Genomic DNA, 22,470 nt, shown 5'->3' with positions numbered 1-22,470 from the left:
TGTACGGAGAATTCAGAATTCGTCGTTTGTTTTCATCACGACTAAACGATATTTTACGAGATCAATGAGTAAACCCTAACAATCATGTTGTAGTGTATACTAACAATTGATTTTATTTGAAGAATATATACATATGCATGACACGTTAAATTTCAATCTAGTTTGTAATTTTTTTATCTTTCAGGTAATGTTTTGTCACGTGACGTAAAGATGGCGGCGCCCATGTTGCCCAAACACGATGTTGCATAGTGTTGAAATGTGATCATATTTTGTATCAACCACTGATCACATTGCACAACAACAGTGGCCCTCTTTAGTGTTTGTTTGTCACATATCTACGATATTTAACAACATAAGCAGATGATAACAGGAAATTGACAAGGAGGAATCTAGTTTCACTGGGTAAACATAATTTAGACAGACCATGCATGACATGACAGACCCTCAATCTAAACCAAAATGTTTATTCATATTCCCGCTGAAAGATTTTAGGTTAAAGAACCTATGCTATTCTCGCTCGCTCTTGCTATTCTATGCTATTATCAGAGCCGGTTAGGGTCGTTATTGGTACACGTACTCCAGAATGTATCACTGGTACCTTCCTGTAAACAAGGGGGCACGGGTGGCCCAGTCGTCTAAGGCGCCGCGATTCGCTGTGCAGAGTTGCGTCCCTTGGGCACGCCAGAAACCTATGATTGTGGGTTCGAATCCCGGTTCACCCCGATTATGTTTCTAGGTTTGTCAGCACCATACCCGTGCTCGTGGGTTTCACCGAAGTGGTAAACGTCTTAGACCTGCATCACTTCGGGCTTTCCTCCCACATTAAGCTGACACACCGCGATATAACTGGAATATTGTTAAAAGTGGCGTTAAGCCCAACTCACTCACTCACTCCTGTAAACAAATATTTTCACAATTCATTATTGCATAACAACAAGTTTCATTTTGACGGTGACATAAACTGAGTTGCAGTATTACACAATTGTGCTGTTTATCTCATCCCCCACAAAATTAGCATGCTGGGGTACATTTCTGATTTTGGTGTTTATTTTGTGTATGCAGGGTATACTCTCTGTATTACCTGTGCTGAGAATTAAGCACACATACTCTGCATGGCCCTCTGTACCATTATTAAGTGCACAGTGAGTTTATATCACATGGATTTTATGTAACGTTACATATTACTTTTATTCTCCGGAAATACTGTTTTGTCACTTTTTTGTTTATCTTTGTTTTTCATGCGTTTATTTTGAAGGTTATAAAAGTCATCATGGGGAAGAGCAAAGGTCACAAGCAGGATAAACCACATGGGAAGCAAGGCAAGGGAGGTAGTCATCACCATTCAAAAAATGATCATCGGAAAAACAGAACTTCAAAATTTGACCCAGAAAGATTTTCAGAAAATCTTCAAGCAGCTGTTGATGGTAATACTTATAGATTTATAAGTATAGGATTTATTAACATGATAAATCACATAATTTATGTGAATAAAATGTTACTCAAAATTTGCAAACAGATATGCAGCTAAATAATATTGGTGCCATGATTTCTGATAATGATCATGTGTTGTAGACTCTTATTAAGAGTGTTGTAGACTCTTATTAAGATTCTTTGATCATAATCGTTATCATAATGACAACAAACTTAGATTATGCATTTAACTGGACATTAGATTGTGAAGAATTATCACATTTTCAGCTCATTCTTTTTTTTCTGAACTCATAATTGAATAAGCGTGATATTTAAAAAATGATAAGTTCTTTATTGAATAAGGATATTTCTTCATCTATCTTGGCATCAAGCTGGACTGTATTGCAAACTATACAATGTATGCAAAGATGTTTAGAATTTTGCTAACTTTTAACTATTATTTTAGCAATTTGTCCATGAAACATGTCATGTTCATCTCACAGACACTGCTCAGGCCAAATTCCCGTGTCCCCTGGCAATGTGGGACTTGGAGCAGTGTGACCCCAAGAAATGCTCGGGCAGGAAGCTAGGACGACTGGGCTATGTCCGCACACTGAGACTTCAGCAGCGCTTTGATGGAATAGTGCTTACACCAGTTGGTACGAGATGTGTCTCCCCAGAAGATAGGTTAGTGGTGTGTGTCGTTTACAAGTTTCAGTCAAGAACACTGAAATATTACATTGTGATGGGACCATTGTAAGGTGGTTCTTTTTTCTGGTACATAATCTAATGGATAGTCATGAAGAAATATACATTGTGTCGGATTAACAAGACTGATTAATGAGTGATTTTGGTAAATCGTTGCAAATTAGGTGTGTCAGAGTGTGAGACTGCCGGATTAACCGTTCTAAATAGCACTTATTGAATCGATTCCCATCATTAGTGTCGATTAAAGCCGATTGTCGGATTATGAGACTTCACTGTATATTTGCCGATGTGGAAGATGCTGTCTTCACATAGATGGACCGTATTAACTGTGAACTAGTAGAGCTTATCATCTATCTGCCCATATGACTCCTAGTTGGGATTCCAGGTTCAGGGCAACCTATGCTGGTTGTCAGAGGGGAGTCAGGTGACTTAATGGACCGGAAGGCTCAGTCACTTGATTGAATGTGTGTCATTGTACTACAGCAATGTCAATCACTGGATTGCCTTGTCCAGATGTGATTATTTACAGGTTGCAATCTTATAGCTGGAATATTGCGGAGTGTGGCAATAAACAACAAACAAACCATTCATCCATATAACTGTTGTTCTCAAAAATATTTATGATCTCTTGGTTTTCGGTTACAGTGACATCATTGCTCAGAGCGGCTTGGCTGTGGTAGACTGTTCCTGGGCTAGATTGGAAGACACACCCTTCTCCAAGATGAAGGCCGGTCACCCTCGTCTTCTGCCCTATCTCATAGCTACCAACCTGGTCAACTATGGCCGTCCATGCAAACTGTCTTGTGTAGAGGCATATGCAGCTGCTTTCTATCTCACAGGTAGGAGTGAGTGAGTGTTTTATGCTGCAGTCATGTATCTCCTGGCAGCCTGTATAGTATGATAAATATCATGTCTGGATCAGATAAACCTTTAGTTTATAGCACAAACAACAGTGTCCATTCAGGTCTGACCACCCCCGGTGGACTAGGTGACACATTGTTACAGCTGTATCCCAACTGGTAAATGATTATTATGACAAGCAGTTGTGTCCCTGTGGAACACCAGGAAGCCGTTGTAAAAGACAACCTTGGCGCTACAACCGACGTAAGTCTTCTTAAGGTATGGGAGTTATGTTCACCTTTGTGCTAAGATGGCTTCGTAAATTGGCACAGAAGGACCCGTGATCGTGGGTACCTATGCCAGACTCCTGATGATTATGTTCCTATATGTCAATGTTATACCCATGCTCGAGGGTTTCACCAATATGGTAAGCATCTTAGGAGCTGCATCACTTCAGGCTTTCCTCCCACATCAAGCTGACTCACCGTGATATGACTGAAATATTGTTCAAAGAGGCGTTAAAACCAAACTCACTCACAAATATGACAAGCATTGGATACTGGGGACTATCTGTCTGAACTCAGCAGGCATTCTCAGGTATACAGCCCCAGTGATGCCTCACAGTTAATGTGTATGCTATATCCTTGTTCTAAAACTTTACGCTATTTTCATCCCACTATTTACATCCCAATATTTACTTACGGGATACCATCTTACTTTACATTTTACATTGCTAAAGAAGGTGGACTTGAGTTCATGTAAACACGTTTTATTGCTTTGGTGTATGTTCTAAGGGAAGTAACTCTTCGCATGTTCATACATCCCAGGGATGATGGCCACAGGAAACTCTAGGGATGTTTTAATTGTAATTTATATTGAAACCAACTTCAGTCTTAAAGTTATGTCATGTAAATTGCCGATTGTGAATGAGAAAAACTGTAATTATTTCAAAAGTATCTACCATGACTATTTATTAGAATAATTGCAGGATCTGGTTAAATTCCACAGGATTCAAGGAACTAGGAACAATTCTCTTGTCAAAGTTCAAGTGGGGAAGTAACTTCTACAAGGTGAACAAAGCTCTGTTGGAGAGATACGTCGCCTGTAAAACCAGTGCCGAGATTGTGCAAGTCCAGCAAGATTATCTGGCAGAAATTGCAGAGGAAAAACTCTCAAGGAAAGACACAGGTAAGTGTGGAAGTCAGGTGTCCTCCTCGATCATCTCCCTTCTATTATGACATAATTATACCCTGGACCCAATCATATAATGACATAATTATACCCTGGACCCAATGGTATAATGACATAATTATACCCTGGACCCAATGGTATAATGACATAATTATACCCTGGACCCAATCGTATAATGACATAATTATACCCTGGACCCAATCGTATAATGACATAATTATATCCTGGACCCAATCGTATAATGACATAATTATACCCTGGACCCAATCGTATAATGACATAATTATACCCTGGACCCAATCGTCACCATAGCTTGGCTAGGATCTACATTCAAAATCATGGCCTCGACTGTGCGAGCCCTTGATAAATCAGAAGTCTGTTATTAATTAATTTTTAGCTTGACAAATGTTTTTGTGAGAGGTAAGGCAGTGGGGAGGAAGGTTTTATGCTACGTAACAAAGACTGGTGATATTGTGTTGTTTGTTTGGGCGTCCGTTTTTTTGTGTCGTGTGACTGGAACTGAACTCAAAACGAAGCTATGGTTGTGAATGGGTCCAGGGTATTTCTCGTGGAATGGAGAAATATAACATCCTGTATAATAGAGGATGGTCAGATATAAGTACAGTGTAACTTGTGATGCATTTGTGAGTCATGAATCATTTGAAACTAGGAACGGAAATAAAAGTCATCAATATTGACACAAAATGCAAGGAACCAGCTAACTGATTTTATGTTGAATTATTACTTTATTGTATACTTATAAGAATATTGTCAAAAGCTGGATGCATAGGTGGATGAAAGTTTTGTTCAAGGGATAACAAACTATTAATAGTCAGTTCTCAATCTGTGTAGGATGGATATCACTGGATTATGAGCAGCCTTAGTGGGATGTTTGTATATTTCAGATTTCATGGATATTGACATGGATGTAGATATGTGCAATCCAAACAGAGGCTCTGACCTCCCACCAGGGTACAGGTGAGCATCGATGTCTGTCACGTTGTCAGATACGTTGTAAAGACATGTCTGCAGTGGAAGAACATGTAATATTCATTTGCTACCATTATATATACGGTACCCAAGATTACAATCTCAATGCATTTGTAGGATATACAAAATGTAATTTTGTGTACATGACAGATTACTGTTCAACTGTTTATTGTCTTTTTTGTGATTTTGCGAAAATGTATGAAACCGTATGACAGTATATCACCTTATTTAAAGAAACAGTTTGACACCTGTGTAAGTGTTCCTTTTTCCAGCTCGGATGAAGAAGAAACTGACGATGAAGATGAGGAGGAAGAAGATGAAGACGGAGAAGATGAAGACGGAGAAGATGGAGAAGGTGAAGGGGAGGGGACAGAATTAGATGATGAGAATGGAGAAGAAAAGGAGAGTGACACAGAGGAGAAGATTCCAGATGTTAAGAACCTACAGATTAAAAGCAATGATGAAGGTGAATTAGAAAGTCTGTCAGATTCAGCCAAGGTGGATAAAATGGCCGACACTAGTAGTCATGGTGGTGTTTCACCAGAGCTGTCCCATAGGAATACAGGGACAAAAACCGCTGTATCCGGTGTTCAGAAAGATTGTGTCGTTACAGACGATGGAATAAAAGATGGAGGGCATACTAGTGATAAGGGGTAGTGCAATGTAATATCACAAACTACTGTATTTATTTTGAATAAATATTTTATAAAATGTTTTGTATCTGTGTTGTATAATGTTTATGCCTGTTTATGCCTGTTCTTTGGGGTTGCCACTTGTCACACCGAAGGCCAGGTTCAATTCCCCACATGGGTAAAATGTGTATAGTCCTTTTGTGGTGTCCCAAGCAGTGATATTTCTGGAATAGCGCTGTGTAAAACCTCCCTCCCTCCCTCCCTCACTCACTCACTCACTCACATTAGCCCTCCTGACTAAATACCAACATATGAAGAATTATATTATTTGTGATATACACCCTAATGATGATTACATGGGTGCCTTTACAACATGTCTCATATCTTGGCTGAAATGATGGAGGTCTGTAAATAATGGACATAACCAGACAAAACAGTGGTTGATATTATGAACCAAAACCCACACCATTCAACCAGTCACCTTGCCTGGTACTACAGACCTAGGTTGTTCACCTTGACTCCTACCTTGTAATGCATATGGTGATGTGTCTGGTTTGTACCTGCACCAGTATGTAATTAGGCTGGGGGGAGGGGGAGGCACGGGTGGCCCAGTTGTCTAAGGCACTGAAATTCACTGAGTTGCATCCCTAGGGAATACCAGAAACCTATGAATCTGGTTCGCTCTGATTATATTTCTAGGTTTGTCAGCATCATATCCGTGCTGGTAGGTTTCACCAAGGTGATAAACATCAGACCTGCATCACTTTCTACATTCCTCCCACATCAAGCAGACATGCCCTGATGTAACTGAAATTCCCATTTAACCTCCAACTCACTCACTCACTCATTTGGCCCAAACAGTGACCAACCACTTGGTGAAACACTGTTCAATCACTACCAAATTGCCAGATTACAGGTAGCGTTGTGAGTGATTCACTGGATGTGAAAACACTACCAAATAATGCTCTTTCAAGCTGACATTCTTTCTGTCACATGGTGATCTGATACAATGTTCCATTCAGTACTGGTCATTGTTTAATTAATGAATAATGAGCTTTAACTTTGTGAACACAAAATGCCATTTATAAGGTGGCCAAATGTAACAAACGTTATATTTGGGATAACACTTTCTTAGTGAAGTGGGGGCCCCGGTGGCCGGTCGTCTAAGGCGCTGATATTCGCTGTGCAGAGTTGCGTCCCTTGGACACGCCAGAAACCTATGATTGTGGGTTCGAATCCTGGTTTGCCCCAATTATGTTTCTAGGTTTGTCAGCACCATACCCATGCTCGTGGGTTTCACCGAAGTGGTAAACGTCTGAGACCTGCATCACTTCGGGCTTTCCTCCCATATTAAGCTGACACGCCGTGATATAACTGGAATACTGTTAAAAGTGGCGTTAAACCCAACTCACTCACTCACTCACTCTCAGTGAAGTACAGATTCTAATACTTTTGGGATTGAGTCCCATCCGGGATTCGAACCCACACTGCCAGAGTGAGGCATCTAATAGCCATCACACAAAGTTAGCGATCTTACCCACTCCGTCACCGAGGCTGCAACAACATTTTGTAAAATTTGAAATTGAATATTTGTGGCGAAGAAAAATCCCCCTAAGCTCATCTTTTGGTTATCAGTATATAACAAGTGTGAGAAACATCTACAACAACATAGGCTGCAGTTTGTGGCGCCAGGGGGTAACTATAATGTGTTATAACCTTTACTCCCTCTACTTCGTTATGAATATAGTTGTTATGGCCAGCCGATAAACACTCTAAGTTGCCTTCATATTCAGACAATCACAGTCCTTGGATTAGCCGGATAAAGGTCTGGATCAGTGCCAAGATCTTCTTAGCGTTGGTCTTTGGGGTTCTATTATTAATACGATTGATTGCCGCTTTTTTTTTCTTTCACTTGTTTTTTTTTTTTCTTTTTTGTTGTTGATTTGTTTGTTTTTTGTAGTTGTTTATTTATTTATTTTGTTTTTTTTGGTGTTTTTGGGGGGTACATTTGATATATAAATACATTTGATATATAAATTACATATTGTATTGTATATTTTATTATTTGCATTGTGACATGCCTTTAAGGTAGCGCAGGATACCCTTGGGGACTCAGACCGTCATGAACAGTGTATTTTTGCAGCAGGTATGATTTGTCTGCTGAGACGACTGTGTGCCCGGACAACAAGGCGGAAATAGGAGGAACTTGGGTATTCGTATCCACTTGCTCTCGCCAGGTAATCATATCTAAATCTTCATCAATAGACGTTTTGGACAACTGTAAATTAAGATACGAATCTCAACACTAGATCGGTTATTGGCGCTGAAAAGGGATCTTTCAGTCAACTGAGACACGTGCAGGTAATGATCCGGTCCATTGCAATTTAAGTGTACCGAAATGCTGAGGTCGTGTAAGGTAATATGTATGCATGCTACGTGAGGATTGCGTGCGTGACGTCAGCAGTATTGGGTTATTAGTTATCAGCGGGATCTAGTCTCTGCTCGAAAAGAAGCCCTCGTTTGACCCAATGGGTTCGAAGTAGCTGTACAAAACAGCCGTTTCAATTGATTATGGCGACCAAAAAGAAAACCACGGCACATCTAAATGTTGTTGATAATCGAGACGTACTTCTTTAATTGTTGATAGATATCGTAGTGTGTAATATAATAATACAATTGTAGCGGCCATAAAATTTGATGGGATTCGAACCACATACCTTCTGATCAGAGGTCGGACGCCTTGTCCACATGACCAAAGAGGTTAGCCCCGTCAGCAAGCAGACAAGGTAAGGATGTCATCTGTGGGATGACTCCACCCCTGCTACACAATATATAGTTATCATATAGTGTCCATTCGTTTCTGGAGGGGCTGTGGGGTAGCTTAGTGGTTTAAACCTTGGTTGTCATGCCGAAGACCCGGGTTTGATTCCCCACATGGGTACAATGTGTGAAGCCCATGTATTGCTGGAGTATTGCTAAGTGCGGCGTAAAGCGTATCACCCACTCGTTCGGTTATCCGATCACCTTAATACAGTTCATGCCGGTATCGCGGAGGCATCGCCGTATCCTACCCTCTTGTCTCTCGATGGCAGCTATCAGTCTGTCAGTCTGTATGTCTGTATGTATGTATGTCTATATCGAAGCCCCGATTCTCTCAAATTTCCACATCGATCAGTCCCACTTCGAGAAAACATGAGCTCCATACAGTTGCATCATTGAAGATAGGGACCTGTACACATTGAGAGAACTACTGCTGGAGTGCCCTGGCCAACAGCCACGATTACATATTCAAAGCGCTACACATGGTGGTATCCCAACAACGTTATATCATACGATACGTTTAAACAGTTCACTATCATTAATTTGGACTGATACCTACAAATATCGGAAGTACCGTCAGGTAAGAAGCCATGTATTTTTGTTTGTTGTTTAACGCCGTTGTCATGTGAAACAAATCGGGTATTCTTGAACTTCTTTTGAGTAGTATACATAATATGTACATTGAGATGTATGTAGGATGTCACATTGTGTGATGGGACAGTAAGGTATGCACGTTTCAGGGAACAGTATATATTTAAACTGACATTAACCACTTTCTCCAAGCACACATCTTGTTATCTTTGTGTGCTGTTTAACGCCGCACTCAGCAATATTCCAGCTCTAAGACGGCGGTCTGTAAAAAATCGAGTCTGGACCAGACAATCCAGAGATTGACATCATGAGCATCGATCCACGCAATTGGGATACGATGACATTCACCAACCAAGTCAGCGAGCCTGACCACCCGATCCCGTTAGTCGCCTCTTACGACAAGCATAGCCGCCCCAGAAGCCATATAAGTGGGTTACATTCGCATATCTTATTGCTGAATAACACCAGTCTATAGCAATATGTTTAAATGTAGGGGTATTGCAGGACCGAAAATATCAAACGCCGGATCTCCAACAAATCCCGGTCTTTGTGATGACGGAGGTAATACGGTAGGTTGATCCCCACGCATACTTCCACGTGTACACACAGGGGTAGGTCTCTTCCCGCTATAGGTAGCCAACGAGGGTTCATTCATGGGTGAGTGGGTGAGTATGGTTTTACGCCGCTTTTAGCAATATTCCAGCAATATCACGGCGGGGGACACCAGAAATGGGCTTCGTACATTGTACCCATGTCGGGAATCGAACCCGGGTCTTCGGCGTGACGAGCGAGCGTCATTCATGGGTGTTTTCTACCCATAGGTCCTTGCGCGAGGTGTTTATAAACAATATATAACGCTCGTGTCGTGTGCAAAAATTGAATACCATTATGACGTATGTAGGTCACGACTTACGTTAGATCCTCCGGCCTTGGTATAAGATGATGGCTTCTTGAACTGACATATAGTGAAGAGTCAGGGTCGCTTTGCATTCTGTGCAGAATAATAAACTGAAAACCAACTCCAGAGTTTGATTCCACACATTTATGACCAGAGATCAATGTCATCTTGTACACCGCATGACATCCGAGCGCACACCAGTATATATAAATGTATGCTACTCGCATCAACCCTGAGTTAACAAACGTAGATTATATTTCGTTCTTCAATATGTAAATAGAAATAACATCTGTAAAATCATTAAAAACATGTCATAGGATATAATGCATAATTATGTTAAGCAGTATCACACGGTATCAATAACTTAAAGCACAACACACAGTAAAAATATTAACACCAACATATACAAATACTCCAACTGGGCTAAAGCCCGACTTGAGTACGTGAGGGAGTTTGGTTTAACGCAGTATGTCAGTTATATCACTGAGTATCAGGGTAACGTGGGAGGAGAACCGGAAGTGAGGGGGTCTTGGAGGTGAAACCCACGAACACCGGCATGGCGCTAATAAACATAGAGAGGTAATCAGGGCGTATCTGGGATTTGGGCCCACGATCATGGGATTCTGGCACGCCTAAGGGAAGCAAGGGCCCTGGTCTACCCTGTCTGTGATGACGGTTGAGTTGGGGTTAAACCAGGTGCTCGGTATTTCGCTGATGACACGGTGTTGTATGCTGGTGAATAACGCAATATGTATATCAATACAGCGGTTATTTACAATGGAACATTACTTGACACACTCTGCCTCACACACTGACCGACTTGGGTGAATAGACAGTGGAAGGGGTAACTGTGTTATGTGCTTCATTGTCATAGTGGGATTATCTTGAGGCACCACACACACACACACACACACACACACACACACACACACACACACTCTGCCTGACACACACCCCGTTAGTTTTTCATTGATGTTTACGTGAAAATTGAAATAAATCAAATTTCAAATCCACAACCTGATTACCAATAATAATATTGATAATAATAATAATAATAATAATAATGATATCCGTGTATTCATAATGCTCCAAATTCACACCCTAAATCATGCTCAAAGTGCTTGATTATATCCCCGGTCATTCTCAACTCCCTGAGGAGTATAGTACCAAAGCTGCCTGTAAGGCGCCAGAAGATTAACAGTGCACACATTCCTAATAACAATTTAGGAGTTTCAAGGGAATATATTTTGAGTGTGGCGTTTTGTTTACCTTAGATATGCGTAAACACGTCTTCAGGGGGCCAAGAAATGTAGCCACGTAATGTCGTTCTGACCTGATCGATACCTATTTAAAGCCATATCGCCGCATTCTCGATTATCTAGTGAATTACATCTCCATTCAAGTACGTTATCAATCATAACAGAATGGCGATTTGATACCACTGGATACACGAGGATGGAGGCCACATGCATCAACCGAGTCAGCGAGCCTGACCACCTGATCCCGTTAGTCGCTTCTTACGACAAGCATAGCCGTCTTTTACGGCAAGCATGGGTTGCTGAGGGCCTATTGTTCCCATTTACAAGGATGTGGGCTCTCTGTCCTGTATACTAGTATACATTCATATCACATAGAATGCGTCAGAACATACGTCATTTGTTTCACAATGATCCGGCTGGACGAAGAATATCATGGGATGAATTTACGCGTCCATTTTGCGTGTAAGGAAAACACATTGTACCGTAAGCATAGGCGAATGTATATACATGTATATCGTTTCAAACCAACACATTTACATAATTTCAGATTTGATGGAAAGAACGAGGTATGATAAGGGCTCTATTTCACCCACTGAAAATGTCAAATCAAAGTTGCGTAAAATGTTTAACTATTGGAGTAGAAAGTATAAGACATGTTCAAATACATGAGTGTGTGAGTTGGGTTTAACGCCGCTTTTAACAGTATTCCAGTTATATCGTGGCGTGTCAGCTTAATGTGGGAGGAAAGACCGAAGTGATTCAGGTCTTAGACGTTTATTACTTCGGTGAAACCCACGAGCACGGGTATTGTGCTGACAAACCTAGAAACATAATCAGAGCGAACTGGGATTCGAACCCACAATCATAGGTTTCTGCCGTGCCCTATGGACGCAACTCTGCACAGCGAATCGCGGCGCCTTTGACGACTGGGCCACCCGTGCCCCCTTCAAATACATAAGTTTTATTTATCACATTATGTACATCACGTGGACCCCACAAATGGCATACATCTACGTGACATGATTCTATCTCGTCAGTTTTCGACAAGACATGAATAACTGATTACTCAGCACTTTCGTGTGACGCTTAACAAGTAATCTATTCATACGTTATAGCGAGCTCCACGGACCTGAACAAAGTATATGAATAAATAAAATCCAATTAAATATCAACGATGGATTTCTTCCATTCTACGTTTTACCACATCTGTCAGTGTATGGAACAGGCCAGACATGAATCCCAGAATTTCAAAGAACTTCAATAACAGATAGGATTATAGTCCTCGCCACGACATATCGCGATTATTGATTAACGAGGTGAGCTCCAAATATGCTCACAAAGTGAAAACAAGCCATTTCGTCGATAAGGAATATTACTTACAGTTATGTCAAAAAATGCAAAGTGCGCTTTTCAAGAAATATTCTTTTTGCTAGCGATAAACATCATCGTTTGGTTCTGATCACGTGAGTACTATCAGGGTCAGCTTGCGAAGTCATGTGACCGCTTGAAACAATTCATATTTGATTGTATATTTCCATACACTGCCTTTGCTTCAAAAACATTTTATTCAAATGCAAATATGATGTAATACTGATAAAATATATAATCTGACATATTATATTAAACTTTAACACATTTTCACTCTTTAAGCCAGCGCTTGAAAGTCTCAGTACCATTCCATATACATACAGTTAAATTATAACTTACAGTGAAATTCCTGTAGCCAGGAGGCAAGAGTTCATGTATGTTTGACAAAGCGTTTTGACCGTTGCGTCTAGGGACCTCACTGCGGGCCGTGGTGACCTTCACGCTAAACACATTATAAAGAAATGTACATCGACTACCAAATCATCGGGTACATTCGTCACCACTCGCCTCTTTCCGTAAGCTGCAAGCTTGTCCCGGAATAACACGAGTTGGTCACGAATGCATCGGGTTTACAAACATCTGTGTCGGTACATGCTCAGGCTAATGGTTGAACCAAACCTGGATATGCAATTGTAACATGGATTTTGAGAAGCCTAAATAAGCTCGTGAATCTAATTAAAACGTTCAAGAGAAATGTTCTTCACAAGCGTGTAGATTTGTATTCATACGTAAAACGGTATCCTAAAAAGGAAAACGAACCGTCTATAATCAACTATAATATTTTTTTAGATAAAATAACCCTAATTATTGAACGAACTGATATTTCTTCTTTTAACAGAATACAATGCACAGAATACAAAGAACATTGTGAACACGAAAACATGACAAAAGGTAAAAATATGTCAATATGACGTCAGCAGCTTGATTCGAAGAACTCGGTTTGGGTGGCACGACACAATGTAGTGAGATCCGGTGATGCGGCTGTGTGTAAGCAAGCAGGGATGTCTGGGTATCTCTATCACTAGGAAGTGGCATTCCACGACGGTAATAGAAGAAACAGATGTTATATTGGCACTGGCTCAACCAGCGCGTGCATGGACGTGATGCACGCACGAGAAACTTCATATATAGGCTATGTTTACACACGTACCTTCACCACAGTGACACATACACACATGAATATACACTATCACACACTAGTGTAGTGATAGTATCAGTCTCGGAAATGTAAACCCTCCTCCAAGGAAACTGCAATGTCGTTGATGATGAAATCATCGTCATAGTCCAAACACTGGGATAACACAATCGTTGCTTTTACCGTCATATCGCCAAAAATGGCTTGCGACTGTTTTGCAAGTCGATCCTTGAGCGTCCGTTTCGTCTCCTCGGCTTCGTCCTTGTGTATAGGTTCCGATATGAATGTCTGAATCTTCCTACCTCCCTCTATGTATCTCCATCGTATACTTCCCAGCTGATCCTTCGACATCAGTCCAGCTCCCAGAGGAATTCCATTCACAAGTCGAGGGAGTTTTTTAAAACACGAGTTTGGGACGTCGGAGTCACTATACACTGGTTGTAGAACGATTTGTAGCATATAACACTGTTTTTCATCTTCCTCGCTTTTTAGTCTCAATCGCACCATTTTCCCCACTTCGTGGGGAGATATTGTAAACATAGACGTGTACGACATTTCAACAAAGCCGGCAACTTGTCGTCTGCTACTGGGAATAGGACGAGGGTAATCAAGTTGCAAGGGGTTGTGGGAAGGGAGGCCGATTTCGCACCAGGATGCCAGGTTGGTAACTGGTTGAATGCCCTTGAGTTAAAATCTTACAAGGCTTGCAATGCCGCCTTCTCGTGTCAAATCCAGACTTGTTTCTGTTTTGTCCTTCAGCAGTAAGTCCATGAACGTTTCAGTAATAGCAGACGACACTACGGAATGTTGGCAACGTCTGCGCTGACCTGCCTGGTATACGCGCAATGCTGAAGGGGAATCACGCCAACCACTTTATATAGATCCCGCTCCCACACACCTTGTATTACCCGGGCTTACGTCCTTACTGCCGATTCACGTAGAACAATAGAGTTTAGAAACCTACGTAACTCTAATCTAACGTTTAGCGGGTGGTCGGGGATTACTAAGCTGGTGGTGAAAGGCTGCTCCGTTATGATGTATACTGTATTAATCCCGTCTCGCGCACCAACAGGCGGGGACCACAGACGGTGCCTGCACATGCATGCGCACCACAATACAGGCTTAATCAATACAGCCGTGGTTACACAATAACATACAAGATTAAGTCTTGCACAGGCGGAGTACAACACCCAAGGGGTGGGTGGGGTGGGGTGGGGTAGTTACAAGTTCATATACCCAGTCATAAGAAACATATAAGTTAAAGTCCAGGGAGGTATTATCATCAATCACTGTCGAGGGGAATTGTATGCACTTACGAAGTGTTTATTGTATTAGTTTACCATTCGTTCTATTTTTGTGTGTTTGATGGTTGGCCAGTTTAGATTAACAGGGAACATGTCAGCCGCGGCTATATATGATAACCTTACTGTTAGTGTACACTTGAACCTCGTGATTCCAGAACCCACACATTCTGGACAGCTGCATACGGCAGTTTGGTTAAACACAGGAAATTGATAACTAAATGTTTCGTTGTAATCGCCGTCACAAGCAGTCAACCTTATTAAAATTATGTATTTTGCATGTTATTGATGAAGTGATGCTATATAGCTACGATTATCTCAGGGCTTAGAGAACAATTCTACAAAGGTGTAAACCACTGTCTTGATTCCCGGGCACAATAGATCATGAGTCCCAGTATCGTCCTATACCCGACGTTGTCTGGGGAGAAAACAACCAGGAACTGACCAAGTTTTGGAAGCCGAAGAATAACTCACCGATGTAGGACCATATAGTATTTGTTTAAAACATGCTTTCGGGAAAATTAATCGTTATCAATAATGATTACCTTTTTATGATACGTGTAGCAAACAATGTATTATTAATACAATGTATTGTGTTTTACATTCATATACCATACTTATCCACAGTCTGCTCTGTACAAATATATTGAAATATATAGTATACACTGAAGGCAGTTTGTTAATAGTGTATAATATATATGACTTAGTTATAAAAATGTATTTTGATATGGCTCCAGTAGATACTCCTTTTATTGATGTGTATATACCCTAACCATGGTAGGCAACATACGAGATATCGCCATAGGCACAGCGGTGGTGACATAGAAAGTCGCTACTTCATTCTATCAAAATGCCAGGCTAAAGAAACTATACAGTTGTAAAATGGATTTGACCCAAACATTACAAACGTTATCAAAACGTTACTAGGCTGAAAACAGTCGCCGAAACTATGATACATGTATCCAATACATCATCATCCAATAACCACTTCTTGTTTGTTTCATTCCTAGCCTCCATCAAACAAGGGTGTATGCATTCTTTAGCCCGACATTTTACACAGCCCAATTATACATGCATTTACAACTTTATGCAATGGATATGTTCCAATCAAAGCGGTTAGAAACGTTTGTTGATACTCAAAATTAATCCATAGAAGTGTTTGTGCGTTGTTAACCAGTTCTTGTACTATTTGCAATAATTAGGGGTGAAATGATACATTGGTGCGTAGGTGCAAAGTGAGTTTTCATGCGATGATACGATACACAATACGATTTTCTCTGTATCGATACACTTGTTAAAACATATTACTTACTACTTACCCCCAGCGTTTTTGTCAGTCAAATTCTGCAAAATGTGTTGTAATTAGCATTTCAAGTTCACTAATACAAATAGCCGCTACGAACATGTGTCTACAGCTAGATTTTTTCCCTTTTGAACCTGCTTTGAAATATTAAAAGTCATGAAGTTTCCACGCGATTAGACGTAAATATGGGTATCGCGATACGTATCGTATCGTGACCTATGTATCGCGATACATATCGTATTGTGACCTATGTATCGCGATACGTATCGTGACCTATGTACGTGTCGCATCGTGACCTATGTATCGCGATACGTATCGTATCGTGACCTTTGTATCGCGATACGTATCGTATCGTGGCCTTGCGGTATCGTTTCACCCCCAGGTTGCATTGCATGATTACATACAAGATTTTACGCCAGAACTTATCTCAACATATTGATCATAATATCACCTGAACCCTAATTTATTTTCCGTGGTATATATACTACCGTTTTTACATATTCATACACAATAAACGGAGCGGAAATTACAACTGACACACACCACAAACCAACTGACACAAGACATATTGCCGAAATGAAAGACCCGTAAAACAGACCTACCTTCTAGGCTCAGCATGGTGGAAATGGCCCTTGAAAACTGACTTATAGAGATAAAACCACATTTAATTACAAAGAAAGGCATTTCAGAACAACTTCCCAATCAACGCACACAAGGAGCCTCCTGTATTTATGTTGTTGAACGTGGGACCTTAAACGGCATTGGCCACATGAAAAGCCTCATGTCGTGTGTTACTAGGTGAGGTGTAACGTCGTGTTCAAGATTACTGCACTTATATAGGTGTGTGTGTGTGTGTGTCCTAAGATCGTGGGTTCGAATCCCGGTTCGCCCCGATTATGTTTCTTGGTTTGTCAGCACCATACCCGTGCTCGTTTCACCTAAGTGAACGGCTAAGACTTGCATCACTTTGAGCTTTCCTCCCACATCAAGCTGACACGCCGTTATATATCTGGAACACTGTTCAAAGCGTCACTCAAAATGTCGATACTTCATATTGGTCGAAAAGTACAATGATGAATAATTTAACATAAACTACGTATATTGATGTATATCTTTGCCATTTACAACCCCGCAACGCCTGTAACAATTAAAAAAACATTTCACTTTTACTCAAATCAATTAACATTAACTGCAAAAGTTTGGGTTTTTTTCAAAATTCGATCTATCACTTCACAAACGGACGATAGCCACACTGGTAAAGATTAAAATAACTACATTGTCAATCTTCCTTGGCAACAAACGAGGTAGCTCATTAAGATACCCCAAGGAAACATAATTAACGACCCTAATTAATCCCGACCCCCGAGGACTCCAAGGGAGGTAATTAATTGATCCTGAAAGGCTCCGATTATAACAATCAGTAAACTATTGTCCTTGTGATTCATTAGAACACTTAACTGTAAATAATGGCATTGATCAACCCTTCAGGATTGTGATCATATAAATTAGTAAAAACACTTCTGAAACCTTTTCAAGCTGTTGTACCGCTAATTAGGAATATTTGTTTGTTTGTTGTTTATCGCCGCAGTCCTAATTACGAGTATCCAGTGTGTGGTAAATAAGAATACGATCACAGAACTTTAACTTTGTTTTTAGTATTTTGTAGGTTTTGCACCTCTGTCAGCAATGACATAGTCATAGTACCAAAGAGTGGCTTTCACACTTTGTATCAGGGAGGGTGAACCAGGTATTCTGTGTGACCAAATAAACCTTTTATCACAAGGCAGCCCCGTTTTATATCTTTAAAACAAATATCGCCCAAACGCCATATTTTAAAGTATGATTACTGTCCCTTGTTGAAAATGTAACCAAAGGCAGTTAAATTACCAGTTTGAACTCCCCTCGAGAGGCGACTGAAATTGGTATTCGGTGGCTACAATGGCATGTATAAGGCAAAACAGGGAATCCAACTCCCAGTGGCGATACAGTTGATTGTGTATCATCGTTCTCCAACGGCGTGGATGGATGTTCAAGTTATCGACCTCTGGTTGGTCTGTCCAAGACAAGGAATGCGTTTTGCAGGCTTATAAAAATGAGCTTCTCTCTCGTTCGATTCAGCCGTGGTAGTGTTAGTTATGGCGTCAAACTTCACCGATTGTTTAGGACTATTAACTACTTTGTCATGCCAGAATAAAGTTAAAAGTTAATAAAGGTCCCAACCCTTGCAAATCCACCAGACTACGGTGCTCCACAGAGCTAATTTAGCGCTAAGATTATCGTACTTAAGTCGGAGTCTATTCAGAGTCAAACCAATCTTTCGGCATCCCTCAGATGACGTGTAACAGGACCCTTGACGCCATTGACAGTTGGAAATTGACACGATTTTATATTTCGTCTGATTTCTTCGTAAGTCCATGCAGATCAAACATGTTAGTACACGTGGCCGTATTACTCGTGACCTCTACCCATGGGATTTGTCATTAACGAAGCTTACAGACATGCTAGTGTCGAGGTCTCCTGGGATATATTTCCCTGTCTCAAGTGGCTACAATATGAGACTATATTTAGTTAGGGTTTTAAAAGAAAGTATTGTGACAATCTTTTGTCTGTACAATCTCAAATTTAATTACTTGAATGACGTAACCGTTAGAGGACATCAGGCTGTTCTAATTATTTGATTTAAGGATCCGCCGACGACAAATGTCATAAGCTTGGTTTAATGTTTGGAATTTCCACTCACTCACTCACTCACTCACTCACTCACTCACTCACTCACTCACTCACTCACTCACTCACTCACCCATCCACCCACCCACCCACCCACTCACTCACTCACTCACTCACTCACTCACTCACTCACTCACTCACTCACTCACTCACTCACTCACCCACCCACTCACTCACTCAACCACTCACTCAACCACTCACTCACCCACTCACTCACCCACTCACTCACCCACTCACTCACTCACTCACTCACTCACTTTATTTTAATAGCAACCAGCAGTAACCATGTACGCCCATGTTTGTAAACGTTCTGATCGGGCTTCTGTACACAGGCCCATGAAGAGTATGTTCTGTCACAGGTGATTCTCACCCCGAGTTGATCAGTCGCTATGAATTAGTGAGTGCAAGAGGTGTTACGTCAAATCAAAACCTCGAGCATCCATCTGCAAACAAGTTATTTCTGAGCTGATTAATGATTAACTGGTGTACCAGAGATTAGACTGACACGACGGATCAGAGAGCGGACATACTTCCATCAAAGTTTAATTGGCTTCCCAGGGCAAGAAGGTTATCATGTAACGCTGCCTTTCTTGGACGTTGTAAGCAGCTTCGTTGTAAGCAATCGTTGTAAGCAGTCGTTGTAAGCAATCGTTGTAAGCAGCTTCGTTGTAAGCAGTCGTTGTAAGCAACTTCGTTGTAAGCAGTCGTTGTAAGCAGCTTCGTTGTAAGCAGTCGTTGTAAGCAGCTTCGTTGTAAGCAGTCGTTGTAAGCAATCGTTGTAAGCAGCTTCGTTTTAAGCAGTCGTTGTAAGCAGTCGTTGTAAGCAGCTTCGTTGTAAGCAACTTCGTTGTAAGCAGTCGCTGTAAGCAGCTTCGTTGTAAGCGGTCGTTGTAAGCAGTCGTTGTAAGCAGTCGTTGTAAGCAGCTTCGTTGTAAGTAGCTTCGTTGTAAGCAGTCGTTGTAAGCAGTCGTTGTAAGCAGCTTCGTTGTAAGCAACTTCGTTGTAAGCAGCTTCGTTGTAAGCAGTCGTTGTTAGATGACGAGTGGTATACCCTTTCTTTCACACCCTGAAATGCACAATAACACTCAATAAGAATCTTGTAAATTATGACAATTAAAATGGGAACATGATACTTCATTAGGATTACCTTATACATATATAGAGGATATGTATACGTCCTAACATGATACATCATTAGAATTACATTATACATACATACATATAGTATATGCATACATCAAATCGAAATACTTCTTAGATGGTGTAAAACGTGATCAATAGATAATAATAATAATAATAATAATAATAATAATAATAATAATAATAATAATATATATTTACATGTGGTGATAAGTAAACATACCAGAAGTATGGCCTCTAGGTGTAGGTGACACTTTAGTCTGTCACGACTACATGGCCAGGGCTACAGTGACATCAAACTACCTTGACTTTACAAAATCTGTAAAATGTGCCCACTTGCTGTCGTCTGTCAGTGACTTGTCAGTGTAGTGACTGAGGTGCAAGTGAGGGTTAAAAAAGCATGCAAACAAGGAAAACAATAGGGTCAACCACTCAACCAGAACATTTGCCCTGGCTGACACAAAGGAGCTGATAGGGTAGTGACCCACCCAAGCATAACTAAGTTAAAAGGTGTTGTATCAAATTTTCATTAAATTCACTAAAACCCATACTGCAAACTAATACTAAATACTAATACTAAATACTAATATTAATAATAATACTAATGTTAATACTAACTACAGTATGTAGTATATACACTATATACTAATGCTGACACAAATAATTAATGCTAATATTAATACTAATACTAACTACACTATGTATTATGTACACTATATACTACTGGTATATTACTAGTTAGTTGACAGTTAAACAAAACCTGTAACTGCCACATAAGCAGCTTCGTTGTAAGCAGCCGTTGTAAGCAGTCGTTGTAAGCAGCTTCGTTGTAAGCAGCCGTTGTAAGCAGTCGTTGTAAGCAGCTTCGTTGTAAGCAGTCGTTGTAAGCAGTCGTTGTAAGCAGTCGTTGTAAGCAGCTTCGTTGTAAGCAGTCGTTGTAAGCTACTTCGTTGTAAGCAGTCGTTGTAAGCAGTCGTTGTAAGCAACTTCGTTGTAAGCAGTCGTTGTAAGCAGTCGTTGTAAGCAGCTTCGTTGTAAGCAGTCGTTGTAAGCAATCGTTGTAAGCAGTCGTTGTAAGCAGTCGTTGTAAGCAGCTTCGTTGTAAGCAGTCGTTGTAAGCAGCTTCGTTGTAAGCAACTTCGTTGTAAGCAATCGTTGTAAGCAGCTTCGAGCAATGTACATACTGTATGCAGGCATGATATCGTTCTTTATAGTATATGTTGTGTGCATGTCATAAGTTCGTCACAGCACATGTGTACACGTTATTTGTCGTTTTCTATGTTAATTGTTGTAAATCATCTATCGTTCTTTATAGTATATGCAATGTTTACACTAAACTTTATTTGTCGTTCTTCAGTTGTGAGCATTAAATATATTGTCTTTTCATCAGGTACGAGAAAATATTTTCTGTTGGTTTTTTTTACGTCCTTTTATTGATTGAATACACCCTATTTCACAATTACACATTCCACACAAAACCTTTGTCTGTAGAGGATGTCGTTTGGCTCATCATTATTAGATACTACCTTAATCTTATCCTATGACAATTATGGTATGCACCGATGGACGCAATGTGTCGAACTGCATGTGTGTGAAAGTACATGCTGATATGTAAATGGCGAGTCCCCTCCAAGTACCAGGATGTCAGGAATAACTGTCTCCTTGTATCTCTGTCTTGGTGGTTCCCAGGGTTCCCGGGGTGAGATGGGCATCGCTTTTAGAAATGGGACGTGTCAGCTATAATCACTTTATTCCTCAAGAGAGATTATCTCGTCGGTGCCATAGTAGACAGACTTTAACCAGGCACGTCGTAGAGTACACGTATTTCAGAACAAGTCATTTGCGTTAATCTAATTATTTCTTCAGGTTCTCCAACATTATTTTATCCTCTGGAATCACGCTTGACATTTTGTATCGACCCATCTGTCAACCATGTTTCCTCTGCGGCCGTGGCAGGGTTAAATTAAATATGAATATCAGTATACGATATCACACCTAACTCACATCTAATCTGTACATAATCAGGTTGTGTTTGAGTAACAACAAATTGTGGGATCGAAGCTACTTCATGTGTCAGACTACATCCAACATGCAGCGTACAGAGAGAGAGAGAGAGAGAGAGAGAGAGAGAGAGAGAGAGAGAGAGAGAGAGAGAGA

At 40.6% G+C, this 22,470-nt stretch overlaps 2 protein-coding genes across 2 annotated transcripts; one reads left to right on the top strand and one right to left on the bottom strand.

Moving 5' to 3' along the window:
- Positions 1–215: 215 nt before the first annotated feature.
- Positions 216–5,801, top strand: LOC139469672 (18S rRNA aminocarboxypropyltransferase-like). Its single transcript, XM_071251910.1, has 7 exons — positions 216–402; positions 1,256–1,424; positions 1,914–2,097; positions 2,764–2,957; positions 3,967–4,146; positions 5,055–5,127; positions 5,412–5,801. The coding sequence occupies exons 2-7, from the start codon at positions 1,271–1,273 to the stop codon at positions 5,794–5,796; spliced, it is 1,170 nt and encodes a 389-aa protein (XP_071108011.1). The 5' UTR covers positions 216–402; positions 1,256–1,270; the 3' UTR covers positions 5,797–5,801.
- A 7,703-nt stretch (positions 5,802–13,504) lies between these two features.
- LOC139469670 (uncharacterized) lies at positions 13,505–14,616 on the bottom strand. Its single transcript, XM_071251905.1, has one exon. It carries the CDS (start codon positions 14,395–14,397, stop codon positions 13,921–13,923), a length of 477 nt encoding a protein of 158 aa, XP_071108006.1. The 5' UTR covers positions 14,398–14,616; the 3' UTR covers positions 13,505–13,920.
- Positions 14,617–22,470: the final 7,854 nt, after the last annotated feature.

Source organism: Haliotis cracherodii, unplaced genomic scaffold (genome assembly GCF_022045235.1).
Source record: "Haliotis cracherodii isolate W230 unplaced genomic scaffold, xgHalCrac1.p SCAF_2, whole genome shotgun sequence".
NCBI lineage: Eukaryota > Metazoa > Mollusca > Gastropoda > Lepetellida > Haliotidae > Haliotis > Haliotis cracherodii.
The sequence above is the reverse complement of the archived record's forward strand: the minus strand, read 5'-3'. Positions and strand labels throughout refer to the sequence as shown.

Bases quoted from the DNA above. Each gene is read 5' to 3' on its own strand.
- LOC139469672 (XM_071251910.1), top strand. From the start codon at position 1,271: ATGGGGAAGAGCAAAGGTCACAAGCAGGATAAACCACATGGGAAGCAA. The intron at 4,147-5,054 runs GTAAGTGTGGAA...TGTATATTTCAG, and splicing joins ACTCTCAAGGAAAGACACAG to ATTTCATGGATATTGACATG. The intron at 5,128-5,411 runs GTGAGCATCGAT...TCCTTTTTCCAG, and splicing joins GACCTCCCACCAGGGTACAG to CTCGGATGAAGAAGAAACTG.
- LOC139469670 (XM_071251905.1), bottom strand. From the start codon at position 14,397: ATGTCGTACACGTCTATGTTTACAATATCTCCCCACGAAGTGGGGAAA.